Source organism: Colletotrichum tamarilloi (assembly GCF_030869305.1).
Source record: "Colletotrichum tamarilloi strain Tom-12 chromosome Unknown Scaffold_107.1, whole genome shotgun sequence".
NCBI classification, from domain to species: domain Eukaryota; kingdom Fungi; phylum Ascomycota; class Sordariomycetes; order Glomerellales; family Glomerellaceae; genus Colletotrichum; species Colletotrichum tamarilloi.
Window position 1 is genome coordinate 48855 of NW_026849490.1, and position 16043 is coordinate 64897.

Below are 16043 nucleotides of genomic sequence, written 5' to 3' on the forward strand. Positions count from 1 at the left end.
GACCTGAAGATGGAGCCATATACCCAAGAAGGGAGACGCTTTGGTAACGTCTCGAAGGATAAGAAATACCCCAATCAGCATTATAATCAAACATATTCGTCAGTCAGGTGATGACACACTTATATTGACAGTCCTTTGAGCCGTTTCAACGAAACGAGTGACCTTGAGGGTATTCAGAGGTCAAATTGGCCTGACATAGGAGCAATCCTCATTGCCGCTGACTTCAACCACTCATGAGGTTGTAGTCTCAGATTTCTGCTTCATGAAGTGCTACATGATTTTTCCCTCCTGCAGGATTTATCATACCGCAAAACTCCACGGCTTCCTTGTAGCCTAACTTTCTCTCTTACATCCTTCATCTTTTACTTCACATCCACAACTCTCTCAAGTCTGGCGGGCTCCTTCTCAACCATCAACCAATCCGAATTTTGAGCACCTGCCTTCGGAAGTCAGTCCTTCCTGCTCTCGCTTCCGTCTGGGCCTCCGCCCTCTCTCATATTTGAACCTATCTTTCCCTGGCTTCCTCAGCTTCGACTCTTTCTCACTTCCCCATCACACCTCCACACCTCCACGCTTCCACACTTCCACACTCTAGTACTTCCACAAATTCACACTGCCAACTATCAGCCTCATTCACTTCATTCATCTATCTATCCCGATACAAGTCTAATCATACCAGGCTATCAATTTCATTTCGATCTCCTTTCTATTCAGCTACAACGCCACTCGCGCAGTGCCAGTCCTATGAGACTACCTTCCTACACTCACGCAACCTCCTAACTATCTTTCCCATCATGGCAAATGTACATGGGACAGTTCTTTCCGGCATTGGTCCGAGAGTCGCGAAGAAAGAAGAGGCTAGGGCGCTGGGTGTATCACAGTTGGAAATCGCCAAGCCTGCCCTTCATGCAGATGCGATTGGAAGGACCCAACAAGGTCTGCAAGAGTGGGTTGCTAGTTTGAGTGAGTATTCCGGGCTTTATCGAGATTCATTTCTCTTCAGGCTTTGCTCACATATTATCAGATCTTCTGAACGAGGCACCGAAGTCCCGAGAGATCCTTGTCGGTGTCATAGGTGAAACTGGTCTGGGGAAGAGCTCCCTCATCAACGCACTTCTCGGGTGCAACATCGTGCCAACCAGCAGCTCAGAAGCCTGCACGGCAGCCGTTTGCATCTTCGGGTGGAATGATGACGTCTCCAATGGCAAGAACTTCCGTGCTCATATCACGTTCAAGTCTTACGAGACAGTCGAAGCAGAACTGGATGCACTCAAGTACGAGTTGAGTGACCTGGAGGAGACCAGCCACACCCAGGGAGAGCACCCAGATCAAGAATACGAAGAACGACGTGCTCAAGCACAACGGCAGATGAGAAATGTCGCCAACTGGTCGAGGCTCAGTCTAGAGGCAATCAGAAAGTCATCTCCAGCACAGATCATTGCGAATTCGTCTGCCTTTGCTGACATTTTTAGAAGCGGACGAGGCGATCGGGCGACGAACACTTTCAAGCTCGTCAAAGCCGTCAGGAGGAAAGAATTCTTGGCCATGCTGAAGCCCTACGTCTCCAGTTCGAAAGATGTGGCATCGGCCACAAAATATTGGCCTCTAGTTGAGCAAGTGGAAGTTTTCCTGAAAGCTGATATACTCAGACACGGCGTAAAGCTCGTCGATTTGCCTGGTGTGATGGATGCTCTGGAATCCCGCGCCCAAATCGCACGCAGTTATCTCTACCGTCTTGAGAAGAGGATCGTTGTGACACCCGCAACGAGGGCCGCTGACAACAGAGCAGCGGCTGACCTTGTCCTCTCGGAGCGAGAGACTATGTTCCTGGACATGGATAACATGCTCAAGGGTGATTCTCTTTGCGTTGCCATAACCAAGACAGATGACATTGATGACTTGGCTGCGGAGAGCGAGTTTCCCACCCCAGAAATACTGGCAATTTGCGATGAGATAAACAGACGCGGTGGAGATGACGATGATGAAGAAGCAGAAAGCGGAGACGATACCATCTACGGCAATGCCGTGGATATGAGTTGTTCAGCAGGTGAGAAGCGTCCTCGTGCTGACGACGTACAGGGTCGAAGCGCCGTGAGACAAAGAATGGACAGTGATGGACCAGACTATGATCTGTCCCATCTCAGCACGGGAACACTCAAGTCGCTTCGCAGGCAGAAGTGCATTGTGGAGCGAAATAAGATATTGAAGCAAAGGGTGACGGATAACCTCTTATCCACCAGAAACAAGAACAAGAAGTCGCGCGCGTCAGCATTAGCTGATACTTTGCCTTCAGTCTTCCCTGTCAGCAGCAGAGCTTTTCAGGCTTTGAGGTTGAGAGACAAGACAAGCCACTCTGATGGATTCCCCGACCGACACTCTACTGGCATCCCGGACTTGGAAGACTGGCTACACCAAGTTTCTCTCCCGTACCGGGAAGAGTGGGTAGATGGAGACATTCACCATATGCAGGTCCTCTTTGATGCTGTGGATGGATGGAACCAGAATGACCATCATGCAGCGTATCCAAGACTCTCTAGCGATCAGAAGATCGAATTGGAGAGCAACATGGCCATTCTCTGCAATAACCTGAACGAGGTAAGTTCATAAACGTTTGAGTTTGAGTTTCATGTCAGTGCTAATCTTCTACATACGAAGTCTATGAATTCTAGAGTTCGCACCACAATTCAGAAAAATCTCGCAGCCATGCAGCCATTACGGAAACTCTCTTTGAAGAGGACCCATCTTGCTAGACAATCTAAAGCAAAAGATCAGCCAGAGCTCGAGCGAACCGTCGACCTGTTTAACCGAGCAGTGAAGGGGTGGGAAAAGAAGAATCCCAGAGCAAATGTTGCTGCATCTTCACGACACGAGAAGACCTTTTGGTCTACTTACCGAGCTTGCGTCAGGAGAAATGGTGGTCCTTTCATTCGTCGTGCAAAGACCGGACAGCCAAAGTCTACTATCTTCTGGATTGAGGACGTGTAAGACTCTCCCCAATGTTTATGTCGCCAGGTGATATGTGTTGACAATCCAGCAGGTCTCATGCTTTCTGGCAAGGCCATTTTGATCAATGGGCCTATGAATTCACTCGTCGAATCCCGACATTGAAAGGGAAGATCCGAGGAGCGGGTCTTAGAACCCTTGCTGCATGGCTAAAGGAGCTTGACGACAACGATTCGCTCCCAGACTCGTTCCGAGAGCTGGTGAAGGCTAGCGCCTTCAAGCTGGATCACCTCGTCGAGAAGTATGTGGCAGATGTGCGTGAGCGCGTCACGCAATTCCAGGCATCATCGAGAGCGAAGAGAGAGCCTGTACAGAGGTCTTTGGCGTTGATGATGAAGCCAGGTTTCGAGGCGGCGATCAAGCACACTGGTATGTCATATGACAATGCAACTCTCATTGAAAAGAATCGCGACTGACATTGAAGCAGGCAAGGGGTTGATGGCGAAGCAGATAGAGGACGTAATCAAGCACGCAGACGATGTCGGCTTCACCATGTTCGAGACGGTACGCAACGACTTGGAGAAAGACCTCACAGCAGACATCAGGAAAGTCTCTGCAGACATCTCGCATCTTTGGAAACATCCCCAGCATGGCTGTGGTACGCTCATCAAGGCTGAGCTGAACCGCATTGCGAAGGGTCTTTGCGCGAAGAAGACTAAGACGCAACCTTCGACGAGGATGAGCAATGTAACTCAGCAGACGCTTTCCACCGTCATTGCCACTTGGCGGTCTGAATGGGCCAAAGTCTTCATCTGCCTTCCCGGTGCGCTTCCTCTGGACGACTTCGAAGAAGCGGCGCCCAACGAGGCTGATGAGACTGATGGTACTATTGAGGAGGAGAGTCAGGTGATAATTAAGAGAGAGGCCCTCGAGGACGTCAAGGAGATGCCCATGCTTTCGGAGGACGAGAAGAAGGCATTGCTCCCAGATGGCATCAAGTCGGAGCCGGCTTGATGAATCGGCATCTGAATGGGGAGTTTGAGAATGAGTTTGGGGGATTTAATTTCACGGGGATTCTGCTTTTTGCCTTTCTGTTTTGCTTCCACTTGCGATGCGGCGTCGTCGCATTTTCTATCCTGCTACATGGGAGCATCGAGGCTATACTTCGCCTCATTCTCGCAACGCTATTCAAGCTATTCAGTAGCGGATCTACGGTAGCATAACGGGGGGCACCGAGACTCTCATAGATCCCTCGATCAGAGGCAGCGTTGCTTCTTACATAGACATAGATATTCTTTTAAACCATGAAACTCGCCAAAAGCTTTTTTGCATCTAAAATGACTGTAAAAGGCTGCGAGCAGAACTTTCTGGCCGCTTACATCCTACCCCCTTCGAAAGCTGCAATCATACTTGCCAAATAGCCCTTATGTACCAAAGACTCGAACGTCTCAAAGGCATCGAAGTCGTGCAAGTAGGCCCGAGGAAGCTTGAACGCAGTACTTCTACTACTCTCATCACGCCCCCTCACTTCACAACCTTTCGAAGCAAGCACCAAACCATCACAAGAACTTCCAAAGCAAACAGAGGAAACATACAGAAAATATCTGAAGACTTACAATCGCAATACCACAACCTCCAAACCCTCATCATTCCCAATTCTCAGCCCCACCATCGACCCCATCTCTGCCCCTCCATGCATCCGTCCCTGCCCCGCGCCCCGCCCCTCAAAAATCCTCACGAAAACCCTCATCCTCCGCAATAGCCCCTCCCACGCAACAATCAAACAAGAGCCCTCTCCCTCGCCCTCGTCCCCAACCAGAGTCGCTTCAAGCGATTCTCAATCATCCAGCGTCGATGGTTTAGTGGTAAAATTCTCCGTTGCCATCAAGCAGCGTCGGGGAGCCGGGGGTTCGATTCCCCCTCGACGCAATCTTTTGTTTTTGGTGGTGTTTGGGTGCTGGTATATGGTGAATGAGTAGTTTTTGATGAAGTTCAGTACTGGGTCTTGTTTTGGTTCGTTTTGAGTAGTTTAGACGAGGTTGTGGGCTTGAATTTCACGTCTTGAGAGGTATGTTGTATGCTGATTTATCTAGGCAAGCGGGTTGGCTTGCTGAGGAGTTCCAAGTATCGTCTACGAGATTTCTTTGGAATTGATCAGTGAAAAAAACTTTAGATTTAGATGTTAGAGATTCTGTGCGCTGTGTCCGAATTTCCAGGGACTGTATCGTCATTCCAAAGGAACATAGAAGTGCCGCCTAGGATGTGCGTTTTGGTGCGAGACGCGGCGGTGGAGAAGGGCGCGCGCCTTCATGAATTACATGGGGTGCAATTGGCACGAGAGACTACTTACGCATCACTTGGTCCTGCTTTGTCGAATCTGATGATGGGTCAGATTCAATGTACCAAACGAATCAAATAACACGCCTGTGTTTGCCTGCCGTTTCTCCTGTGCTGAAACTGCCTTAATTTGCGGGTCGAGGAAGGGGCGTTGATGATAGTAAGACCCCAGGAGGCTAGGGAGGCTGAATAGAATATAACTGAAGAGATACCATTTGCTGTTTGAGTGAAGAAATGTAGAATAAAGTATAGTCGGCGCAAAGGAGAGCCGCCTAAGAAGCCATCAAGCGCGGCGAACATCGCATTTCTGGTACAACGACATGTCATCAATGCGAGTAGCCGGCAAGTCAGATAACAAACTAACAGCCCAACAACATCCCCCGCACCCAAATCCTCCTCTGGACGGTTTCACATCTGCAATATTACTCGGAGAAATTGGGTCTAAACTTCTTGTTAATATCGGACAAGTATCAAGAACTCTATGCCCAGTACTTTCTCGAGCCAGGTCGTAAAAGCAGACATCCAAAAGAGCCCCCGCGCGTCGCGCGCAACCCGTCTTAAACCCACAGACGTGATCAACAATGTAGATCACCAAACCCAAACCACACCCACGGGTCCCTTCTCACGCGAGGATGTATCTCAAGCCCTTCCCGCCGATCTCACAACCCAAAGATGATCAACTTCAGCCCAACTTAAAATCAAGCCCGACCCTACCGGTAATCCTCTCAGCCCTAGCAGACGCCAAGCTTGCCACAAGCTTCAGCCTCAAGTTGTCCTCCCCCAGAGATCTCCCCCTCCCATCCCATCTTCATCCTCTCTGCACCAATGATAGCTACATGAACGACATGACACCAACACCGACCTACAAGCCACGTCCACTAACGGCGGAAAGATCCGAGAGATGGACAAGCCGGATCACCAACCCAAGGGATCTCGCGCGACCAGACACTTGACAGAGGTGGGGAGGACGAGCGGGTGCTAATTGCTGACGTAGTGACCCAGGAATTAGATACCATTAGTCTACTCTACCTACTCTACTCCCAACGCCGTCATCACGGCGACGTAAAATCAGCAAGACAACATCACATGGATGCTACACGGCGACAGAAGACGTGCGGCTCCGCAGCCATCTCCGACAATCTCGATCACTCGGAAGCCTTATCCGGGAAACTCGACTTGCCCGCCGGACCGAAACGACAAAACCATCCCAAAGTACGGATACTTTAAATAACCCACCGTTCATACTTTTCCCGGCATCCCCAAAAGATAAGCACGGCGATGTAGAAGCTTCATCATCTCACTTTACACAACATCGCGCAACAAGGTAGAAAAAAAGCATGGCCGATACGATAATCAAAGAAACTTTATGAACTCCACGATTAATGAAGACGAAAAAGCTTCACCAAGCGCACCAACCACCCCGCAACCTCCTCATCCCACGCGCGCATAACGCCCAACCCGCCCTGACAGTCTCCGTACCTCCATACACACCTTCGCGCAGACGCCAAAAAAGATGAGATGAAATAAAGCCACTATCCGCCCACAGGATGGCCCCTGCATCCCATCATCCCCCCCTCCAGCACGTGAAATCGGCAAGTCTTGGCTTCAAAATCAAGCAATTCATTCCGTATCCCAAACGTAAAAAAAAAAAAAATCAAGCCTCTGTGCATCTCCAATTGCGCAACAACGGCGATCCTGGGGCCTTCCTTACCGCAGCATCATGCCGTCATGGGCAGGTGCGAATCGGTGTTGGCCCGTGGGCTCTGTCATGCTGTCTATCTTGTCTGTAGTCAAGCACGCCAAGCAAGCAAACATGGACTCCAACTCTCATCGGAGAAACCCAACAAACAAAGTACCTTCACCTTCATAGATCCAACAAAGGAAAAATGATCTCACGAAAATAACAGCGGGATAACAAGGAAACAACTCAGCCTCCCTATTAGTAGACAAACAAAACAAAAACCCACGAAAAAGGCAAGTAGACATGCGACAGAGACGACCACCCAAGAAAAAAAAAGCGACAAAAGCACATGTCAAGTCAATCTGTCGCGGCAATCACACTTCAAATCTCCAAAGCCCGAATGGCACACCTAGCACCTAGCACCTGCATCAGCACCCCCCGGCCTAGTCGGGATCTGGGGCCGGACCGTGGCCTTGCTTCATCGCTTGCTCGTTCTTTTCTCCCTCCCATGCGGATACTTATTTGATAATCCAGTCTGCGGATTACGGATCTACCAGGACTCGCACGCGCACGCACAGCCAGATTTGAACAGGCCAAGTTTCCATTATTTGTTTGTTTAGTGGAGGCTATCTACCCAAATCTAGACCCACCCTCGTCTCGCGCTTCCCAGCCCTCGACACGGACGAAGCTGTGGTGGGTGTGGAACAGTGGACAGTGTGGGTTCGAGAAAGCGGCCCTGAAAGACTCCCCTGTTCTGGGCCCTATACTACAACTCCGTATGCAGATGCTGACAGCTGGGAGAGATCCGTTCAGGGCAAGGGTGGGAAGTACTCCGTACACATTGGACGGAAATCCCGGCTTGGCAAAGAAACAAAACGGAAAAAGAGCCATTTCGTCCCCGCAGGACCATCAGCACCGGCAATGTCGGTCTTTGTAACTGTGCTTCGCCGACACATGAGCCATCAGGACTCTCATAACCGTGACAGACGACAAGCTTGCCTAGTATTCCAGTGAATCTCTAAAATGCGCGGCATCATCGTTCCGTGTCAAAAGTGGCTCCGATACGGGACACCCGGTGTCGGAAACCCATCAAACCCTCCGCCCGAACCGGCTCCCCTCAGACCTCACAGGCTACAGCCGTCGTCCGGAGGATACCGAAACCGACCTGACAGCCAAGCGGCCAAGAGCCAGGCGAAAAGAAGCACCTGTTGCTGGGCATGCGACTCTCGATTCAGGTGTCGACAGAAACCTACTCCATCCAACTACAGAGCCCATGGCCGGGCTTCCTGCACGGCCATGCAGCTGCATGTCCTCTGGGAGTGGGAACTCCCCTACAGCTGAAATGATGAGGGTGTCGGTGATGGGAATCCGCAAATGGGCGAAAGTGGGAATTCTCTTATCGCGTCATGCTCGCTTGCCCCAGGGCCTCGGAAACGCTCGCGGCTGGCCCCCCCTCCTTCGTCCAACTCGGCTCCGTTCCCGTGCCTGAGAGTTCGTGTAGATCAGCCCGTTCAGGGCACTCGGTTCGGCTGGTTGGTTTCTCATCCCCTCCGTTTCGGTTTGGCGCGCCGCTCATCTCCCCACACTTGCTCCGTCCCTTCATCTCACAGCTTCAACCACGTCCACAACAACCTCCGGGCCATCCTATTCGGGGGGAATCATCATCAATCGTCGTTGTCTTTCTCGCGGAAAATATCCATCGTACTCTTGAACATCGTTTCATCTTTCGTCTTTCCATTCGTCGCTGGACTACTAATCTCCGCCTCTTCTCGCGTCTCATTGGTATCGGGATTTCATCCTCTGCGCCTTTCTCCGTGCGTCAAATGCTATTGTACAGTTGTGTCATTCCGTAAAAACGTCTGCTCGCTGTGTGTTGGAATCGGAAAGCCCCCTCCCAGACGCCGGCCATGACATGTCATCCATGGCGTTATGCCCTGACCCAAAATACTCCGAATAATTATCCAAAAAATCCCCTGCTTTGTGTTTGGCCTCTGAGGTATCATTGATCCCAATCCCGACAAACCGGTGTACTCGCCTTCGTTTGCCTGCTCGAAGGGGCTTTTTTTTCTGCGGCCGTCGCATCGTAGCGTCCTCTTCTCGAATCACTAAATAAGAAAATATTAAGAAAAGTAAGGAATGCCACTTGTCCGTGGCTCGTCTGATGGCGAAGGTCGATACAACATTACGACCATGGTGATGAGTTTCGCCAAAGAAGTTGACACGTCGATCAAAGTATCTGCCACGCGGTACTTTGCCCGCTCGACTAAATGAGCGAGAACTTGGATTGCGGCATGTGGCCCAAGGCTGCTGCCAAGGCCGAATGCGAGTCGGGGGCATGCTCTGTGTAATGCATGTCCTCTTCGAAATAGGGCAGCACCTTGATGCCGCAGTGTTGTTGGAAGAATTGAGTCCCAATGTCATATCGCTCCCTGCATCGTCTTTCCCACGGATCGATCTTGAGTGGGCTGTGGTAGCAAAAGGTGTTGTGCTCTGCTCCTCGCACTGGAAAGACGAGGCCGCCATCCTTCATCGCAGTCCATAGTTCCAAGGCCTCCATCCTCGTATTGTCGGCGTTGGGCCAGGCTGCTTGCATGAGCTGAACAACAGCATATCGCAAAGCCAGATCCTCCGCACTGCCTTGTCCGTGACGACCTGCTATTTGCCTTCGTAGTGGCTGGAGTTCGGAGAGCAGTTTCTCGAGTCTCTCGGGGTTGGCGTGGTTGTAAAAGATGGCCAAGTCGATCCACGTCCTGGCTACGTAAGGGTGACGCCGTCCGTAGATGGCTTCAAGTTCTTCGGCGATGGTAGGAATGCAGCCCCAGACAAGCTCCGATAGTGTGATCGGACCATGCTTCTGTTGCACCTCGTATAGTGTAGAAAATGTCTGTCGTAGGGGATGCGAGCGTTCAAAGTTCGTCGATGAATACGCCGCCAGGTACTTGCACAGAGCAGTCATCATGCCCGCGTCGCGATGCACCATTCCCAGCAAAAGTTCCTTGATGCCTTGTGGTGATAGTTGTTTGAGATCCATCTCCAGTCGTTTGAATGCCTTCATTAGTTGATGACCGCCCGCGTCGTGTTCGCCCATTTCGAATTTCTTGTTCGCATCAGCAAACATGTCGCTTGATCCCGCACCCCATAACATAATCGATGTCCATCCGACCTGCTTGTCAATTTCGACCTCGAACTGGCGGCAATGCAAGAATGCTTTCCGCATATTCCCAACAATCGTCTCCTGCGCTCGGAGCAGGTCTGGTGATCGCAGATAGCCCGGAGCGGGCGGCGGTGTCGGGGTACGACATCGCACATATGACGGGAGCTGAGCTGGCGTTTCAAAGTCGACAAGATCGTACTCCGTCACTCCCTTCCTCTTGAGATACGTGCCCAGATTGACCACTCTACCGTTGCGAACGAATTCGGACACTTTGCCCTCGGCATCGCGTTGGAACTTCATAGAAAGAAGTCTCTTCACTTCGTCCTCGGTGTTGTTTTTCACGAAGCCCCACTGAGAGAATCTGGTCTTGTACATCTTCGGCCTACGACAGTGAGATGAGATGAAGGGGCGTGGATCTGGAATGGATACTTACGTTGCTTGGAAGCCATACTGATCCGCCATGATCTGCATGACCTCTTTCAGAGGACGGCGTTCTTCCAGATACAGATGCTTGATGGTCCCCTTGAAAGACTCCCATGCCTCGGCAGGAACCTGCTCCCGAGATGGCCGACTGCCTGTCGCAGGCTTTGGAGTGGGGGCAATACTGGGTGCTCGAGCATGACCCTGCACGATGGTTAGATGGAACACCTTATCAAGCCAAGAAGAAACGTACTGGGAATGATGTCGTAGGCGGAGGGCCAAAAGGCGTTTGCATCACACCCGGGGTGCCGGGCATGAGGCTCGGGGCAGGTGTCGGTGCTGGGCTGAACGTCGACGTTGCCGGGCTGAAGGGTGTGGGAGCAGGACTAAATGCGGTAGTAGGTGGCGGACTGAAGGCGTTGGCATTCGGGGGTGGGCTGAAGGTATTCGTGGTTGGTAGTGAGTTGAAGGCATTTGCAGGGGAGCTAAAAGCGTTGGCAGCACTGAAGGTTGTTGCCGACTGATTGAAGGCATTGGATTGGGAAGCGAAGGGTTTAGAGACTGCGCTGAACGTGTTTGGTTGGGGACTAAAGTTGCTTGCTTGGGTTGCAAAGTGCTTAGTCGTCGTATTGTTGAAGTCATTCGTCGTCGGAAAATTGAAGGCGTTGGCTTGTGACTGAAACCCCTTGTTTGACGTATTGAGGAAAGGATCTAGCTGACTGAAGTCGGCGGTTTGTTGTTGCTGCTGCTGTGCCTGTTGCTGTTGTTGCTGTGCCTGTTGTTGGTGTTGGTGTTGGTGTTGGTGCTGATGTTGCTGTGGTTGATGTTGCTGCTGCTGCGGTTGATACTGCTGAGGCTGATGGTGATGCACCTGAGGAGGAGGCGCGGGGTTCGAGGGACCAGCAGCAATAGCCATACGACTGTTTCCATCTCCAAATCGTGAGTCCGGCGTGAACACGGGAATATTAGAGGGTGCGCGATCCAAAACTGGCTTCGTATGTCTGGGCACTGGAGGACGATATGATTCCGGAGCACGGAAGAAAGTGGGCGTGGCCGGGCTGTGAGCGACTGGACTTGTGATTCTACTCATTCCTGAAGAGCTCATGTTTGCTGTGCTGCCGTGCATACTGCCAAAGTGTGCCGACGATGGGCTCGCTATTGATGGGCTTGCGACTGAACTGGCCGGGCTCATGATCCTATTACTGCTTGGTGGTGCGGCGCGAATCCCCTCAAAGCGCGCAATCAAGTTGGACACTCCGGCAGGGGGACTGAATTCATCGAGTTCCATTCCTTCATCTTGCTGTGGCGCGCTGTTCATCGAAGACCCAACGTCGAAGCGCGCGTTCTGCTGCGCGACTGGTGAAGTCCAGTCCATAGATGAGTCGAAGTCCCTCCGGACGGAATCTTGCTGCGGCGGTGGACATGTCGAGGGACCGCCAAAGTTGAGCGGAACACCGAACCTAGAATATGCTTGACCAGATGTGTTGAGGGCGAGGCGGCCATGCTGACTGCCTCCGTATTCTGATCCAGAGGGAACACCGCGGGGTGGTTTGTCCCCAGAATGATTGAACATCTCGGCCGCGTCCCGCGTCCCCCGTGGAGCAGAGGTTCGGACCGCTGGCTAGAAAGATGTCAAGACTCGGGACGAGTCAAAGCTCCTCGGTAGGACAGGTGCCTCGTGTCGTCGTCGAATGCGATTCATCCAAGAAGCCCAGCGCGCTGCCCTGGTGGCAAGCATCAATTGCCCGTCAAAATGGAGGGGGTGCCACTGGGCCTTCAAATGAAAGACGAGAGCGTGGGAGGAGACCAGACAAAAGTGCCCATGATCGTCGCCACATAAAAGAGAAGGTCTCGGTCACTCTGGCTGCCAAGTTAAAAATAGAGCGGCAGAGGAGAAAGCGTCATGGCCCAGTATGGGTAACGAGAGGGTTCGAAAAGATTAAAGACTGACTGAAGGGCCCCCCGACAGTTGACACAGGTCGAGGTCAGGACGGGTCAGGAACAGACAGGTCGGGTTAGGATAGGACGGGAAGCCAGAGCTGGAACTGAACGGGCGGAACGACAAGCAATGTTGTCTTGTGCAGTAGAGAGAGATATGGGGGTGAGATGGGGGGGACAATGGACGGGGGAGCCGTTGCTCCAGGCCAGTTCGTCCGTTCAATTTGGGCTGGTAATGGTAAAGTGAGTGGTAGGGCTCCCGCTTCCTCTCTTTCTCCCAGTCTCTCTCTCTCTCTTCCTTCGCGGCCTGTCTGTCTCTTTCGCACTCTCTCTCTCTTGGTCGAGAAAGACGAAGACCACTTTCCGGTGTTGAACTGGCATTGGTCGGCGGTCGCCAAGTTCCTCCGTGTGGTGAAAGCTGCAGGCAAAAGTTCCTTCGCGTAATTTCCTCAACAAGGAAAGCGAGCGTGGCACATGGGTAGAACAAGCCCGTATCCCGTCCCTTCGGGTCTCTCTTTTTCAGTGATAAGAGGGCCTCCCAGCAGCCAGAACCGTAGCTAGGTCCGTGGAGCTGCGCGAAGGGAGGGGGTAAAGAAGCGTTACATAGCCAATGGCTGTTCAGACGGTCTGGCAGTCCGGGCGTCTGCTAAACGAATGGGGAACCATTCACAACGCCTTTTGCTGGTCGGAGCGGGCGCTGGCTACCAATTCGACCGAGAGAAGCAAGACGAGTTGGGGGGAACCCTCGATGGCGGATGGGGGGCCTGCCTTTGCTATCGAAGCTGGGGGCAAGGCGGTTCGTCCTTTGATTGACTCTGTGGGTACATGCGCACTCCCTCTGTCCCTCACGCTCGCCCTACTGCGTGTGTATGTGGGTGTGGGTGTGCCTCTCTCCAGCCTCCGCGCCCAGGAGAGCCCTGGGATTTCGTCCAATGTGCCCGACATGTCGACATTGATACCATGGGCCTGTGCGAAAGTTGTCGACGGGTAGGCGACCAATTCCAATTTCCAGGGTGGCCAGGAGGCGGGGAATAGGCACAATGGTGCCACCACTGTTCTAGATTAAGAAGGTGAAAGAGCGTCCTGGTCGGCCTAAAAGACGCCAGCGACCGAGTCCTGACTCAGACCACCAATCATCGTGCCTGTCTGTAGGTATCCTATCAACTAGGCCCTCCCCCTTTTCGGAAAGGCCGTGGTGAGAGAGCCAGAGAGACTAAGAGACAGCGTCGCGAACTGTCACCAACCAAGCATCAGGTTCCAACCGGGGAGCCCTCCGACATCTCCCTCGGCCCAGGTCTACATCGCAGATGAGATTCAAAGAGCGCCGCCGTCCGCCGTCAACCATCATGAAGGATGGACGGCTTGCTGCTCGCTTCTGGCCCTCCCCTCGTTAGCCAAGCAACCAAGCCATCGGCCTGGGAGGGAAAAGCTGGGGGAGCTGCCGCAGGCAGTGGACTAACGCCGTAGAAGCATGGTGCATGTTCCAACGGCCTTCCACCAAGCCAACCTGGCACTCCTGGTTCCATCCGATAAGCCATTTGGTGAGCACGGCCAATGGTCAAGGTACTGTCAGAGACACACCCGAACAGCGCCGCTCCAAACTAACCCGTCTGGTCGTTAAAAGGTCGCGATCGCAGGTTTTCCATTTCAGCTACCTCCAAGGGGCGGGCGGCGGGACTGGGCCAAGGAACGGACTGGGGGCGAGTTTCCGCGGAATGGCCGCAAGACAAAGCAGATCTCTGTCTAAGGACGCCACGATTCAGACTCGAGTGCCATCTTTTAATTGGAAATTGCCATGGCATTGGGCGGCTCCTGTGGGCACTGCCGAGCGGCGGTCAACATGCTTTCGGCCGGTTGCACCGCAGGCTCGTCCGTGCTGTCCTGTCAAAGCCGAGGCGTGGCTAGTGGCTGACTTTGGTGGCTGCTCTCATTCTCGTCCATCATGGGGCATAGCGTTAGGCGTCTTCAGCCTCGTTGAAGACCACAGGAAATCCGCTGAAAGCAGCGAGAGAAGTACAGCGTAACAAATGGTAAGTGAATGGTGAGTGGGTGACAAGCCCCGAGATATGAACCGCAAGTTGCGAGATGCCGAAAACATTTTCCAACGGAACAAGAGATAATAGGTACCGGCTAATGTTCTCGAATTTTCGACCCCAATATCCGCGGAGCCAAGGTGATCCCTGCAGTGCGTCTCACTAGCACGAACAGCCGGCGACGGGCTCCTTGCTGACCTAAAATGAAGGTGACCTGACATGAAATGTCAGTCAATACGCACTAAGTAGCAGTTTGTTGTCCGAGCTGCGGCTTTGAGACTACAGCGGACCTGGGCTAGCCAGAGGTGGTCTTTAGCATAACGCTCATCGGGCAGCTCATAAGAGAGAAAGTCGTCAAGAGCTGACGCTAAGCGGCATGCTCCCTCTTTACGTGGGTCCCGACGGCAAGGCGAACAGACGCCGACGGGTCCATACATGAGAACACTCCATCAAGTAGGCCCGAGGAGTCGGCAATGTTAATGTAAAGTGACGCGAGCCAAAGCACGACTTCTGGAGTCCAAAGTCGTGCTTAAAGTCGTGCTCCAGCAAAGATCTACCCTGGAATTGTTGATGGCTGGGTCCATGGCCCGGGGCACGCGAGCCGAGTGGCTCTGAGGGTTCGTGATCGCCATTGGAGTCATCCACTCCTCGGAAGAGGCCGATTGTTTTTTTTTTTTTTTCAACAAGCATAGACACCAGGTTGGGACGCGGTTGTAGTATCTGGATGGGACAATAAAGATGTTGCCTTAGCTGTCGATGACGCGCTTCGGATCGATTCGAATGCGCATGTTAGGATGTGGGTGTGGCAGCCATCAGGCGACGAGACAGCTTTTTGGGTTATCTTTCGGTGTCATCGAATCAGCTCAGCTCACACTGCGGGCTAGTAGGCTGCTGAGTGACAGACCTGCTGTGCCATGATAAGTCGGGGTATTTGGAAATGCGAACCTTTTTCCAAATACTTGGGTCCTGGTCGTTTGGTTGATAAGGAGCTACAAAGTTCCACCATGTTTGCTTTGGGAAGGTCGAACAGGGTACTTCGGTCAGGTATCCGTAGCTGTTGGTTCTCAAAACCTATGCTAACCGATCGGGCAGTCTTTTTCTGCTGTGCACTCCTCACTCACCGAGGTTGCCGGTAATATCGACGTAAGTTGATGCGGCATTTCATCTAGCTCGAGAAGGGTTGTTCGCAGCGGCGACGAGCCTGGAGATAACTCTAAAACTTGGCGTCTAGGTCGGTACGAGAAGAACAGGCTTTCTTGGACGAGTAAGCCGAGCCGCAGGGCGGGTGTAAGCAGTCAATAGAAGGACGCGAGACGGCACGATGCAAAGCAACCCCAAGCTTACTCCGCGCCAACGAACCACGAGAGCATCCGTGTTTGCATGGACCTGAAAGGTGCTGTAGGCGAAGTCTTTATGTGGATTCCATTGTGATTGTCGATCTTGTCCATCTGCTGCAGCTGAAGCATGGGATCTGGGGTCTTGGTCAGCTCATAGCTTAGTGATACTTTCTAGCCGACGCAGACGCCTAATGCATGGT

At 52.5% G+C, this 16043-nt stretch overlaps 4 protein-coding genes across 4 annotated transcripts; 3 read left to right on the forward strand and 1 right to left on the reverse strand.

Moving 5' to 3' along the window:
* Window positions 1–794: 794 nt before the first annotated feature.
* Window positions 795–3957, forward strand: CTAM01_13878 (uncharacterized protein; the record flags this gene model as incomplete). The annotated part of the gene is made up of 5 exons (XM_060529880.1): window positions 795–963; window positions 1025–2595; window positions 2656–2981; window positions 3038–3372; window positions 3431–3957. 5 exons carry the CDS (start codon window positions 795–797, stop codon window positions 3955–3957), a joined length of 2928 nt encoding a protein of 975 aa, XP_060375539.1.
* A 4378-nt stretch (window positions 3958–8335) lies between these two features.
* On the forward strand, window positions 8336–8872 carry CTAM01_13879 (uncharacterized protein; the record flags this gene model as incomplete). Its single annotated transcript, XM_060529881.1, has 1 exon — window positions 8336–8872. The coding sequence occupies one exon, from the start codon at window positions 8336–8338 to the stop codon at window positions 8870–8872; it is 537 nt and encodes a 178-aa protein (XP_060375540.1).
* A 352-nt stretch (window positions 8873–9224) lies between these two features.
* Window positions 9225–12108, reverse strand: CTAM01_13880 (uncharacterized protein; the record flags this gene model as incomplete). The annotated part of the gene is made up of 3 exons (XM_060529882.1): window positions 9225–10497; window positions 10549–10739; window positions 10789–12108. The coding sequence occupies 3 exons, from the start codon at window positions 12106–12108 to the stop codon at window positions 9225–9227; spliced, it is 2784 nt and encodes a 927-aa protein (XP_060375541.1).
* Window positions 12109–13951: 1843 nt separating this feature from the next.
* Window positions 13952–14497, forward strand: CTAM01_13881 (uncharacterized protein; the record flags this gene model as incomplete). Its single annotated transcript, XM_060529883.1, has 1 exon — window positions 13952–14497. The coding sequence occupies one exon, from the start codon at window positions 13952–13954 to the stop codon at window positions 14495–14497; it is 546 nt and encodes a 181-aa protein (XP_060375542.1).
* Window positions 14498–16043: the final 1546 nt, after the last annotated feature.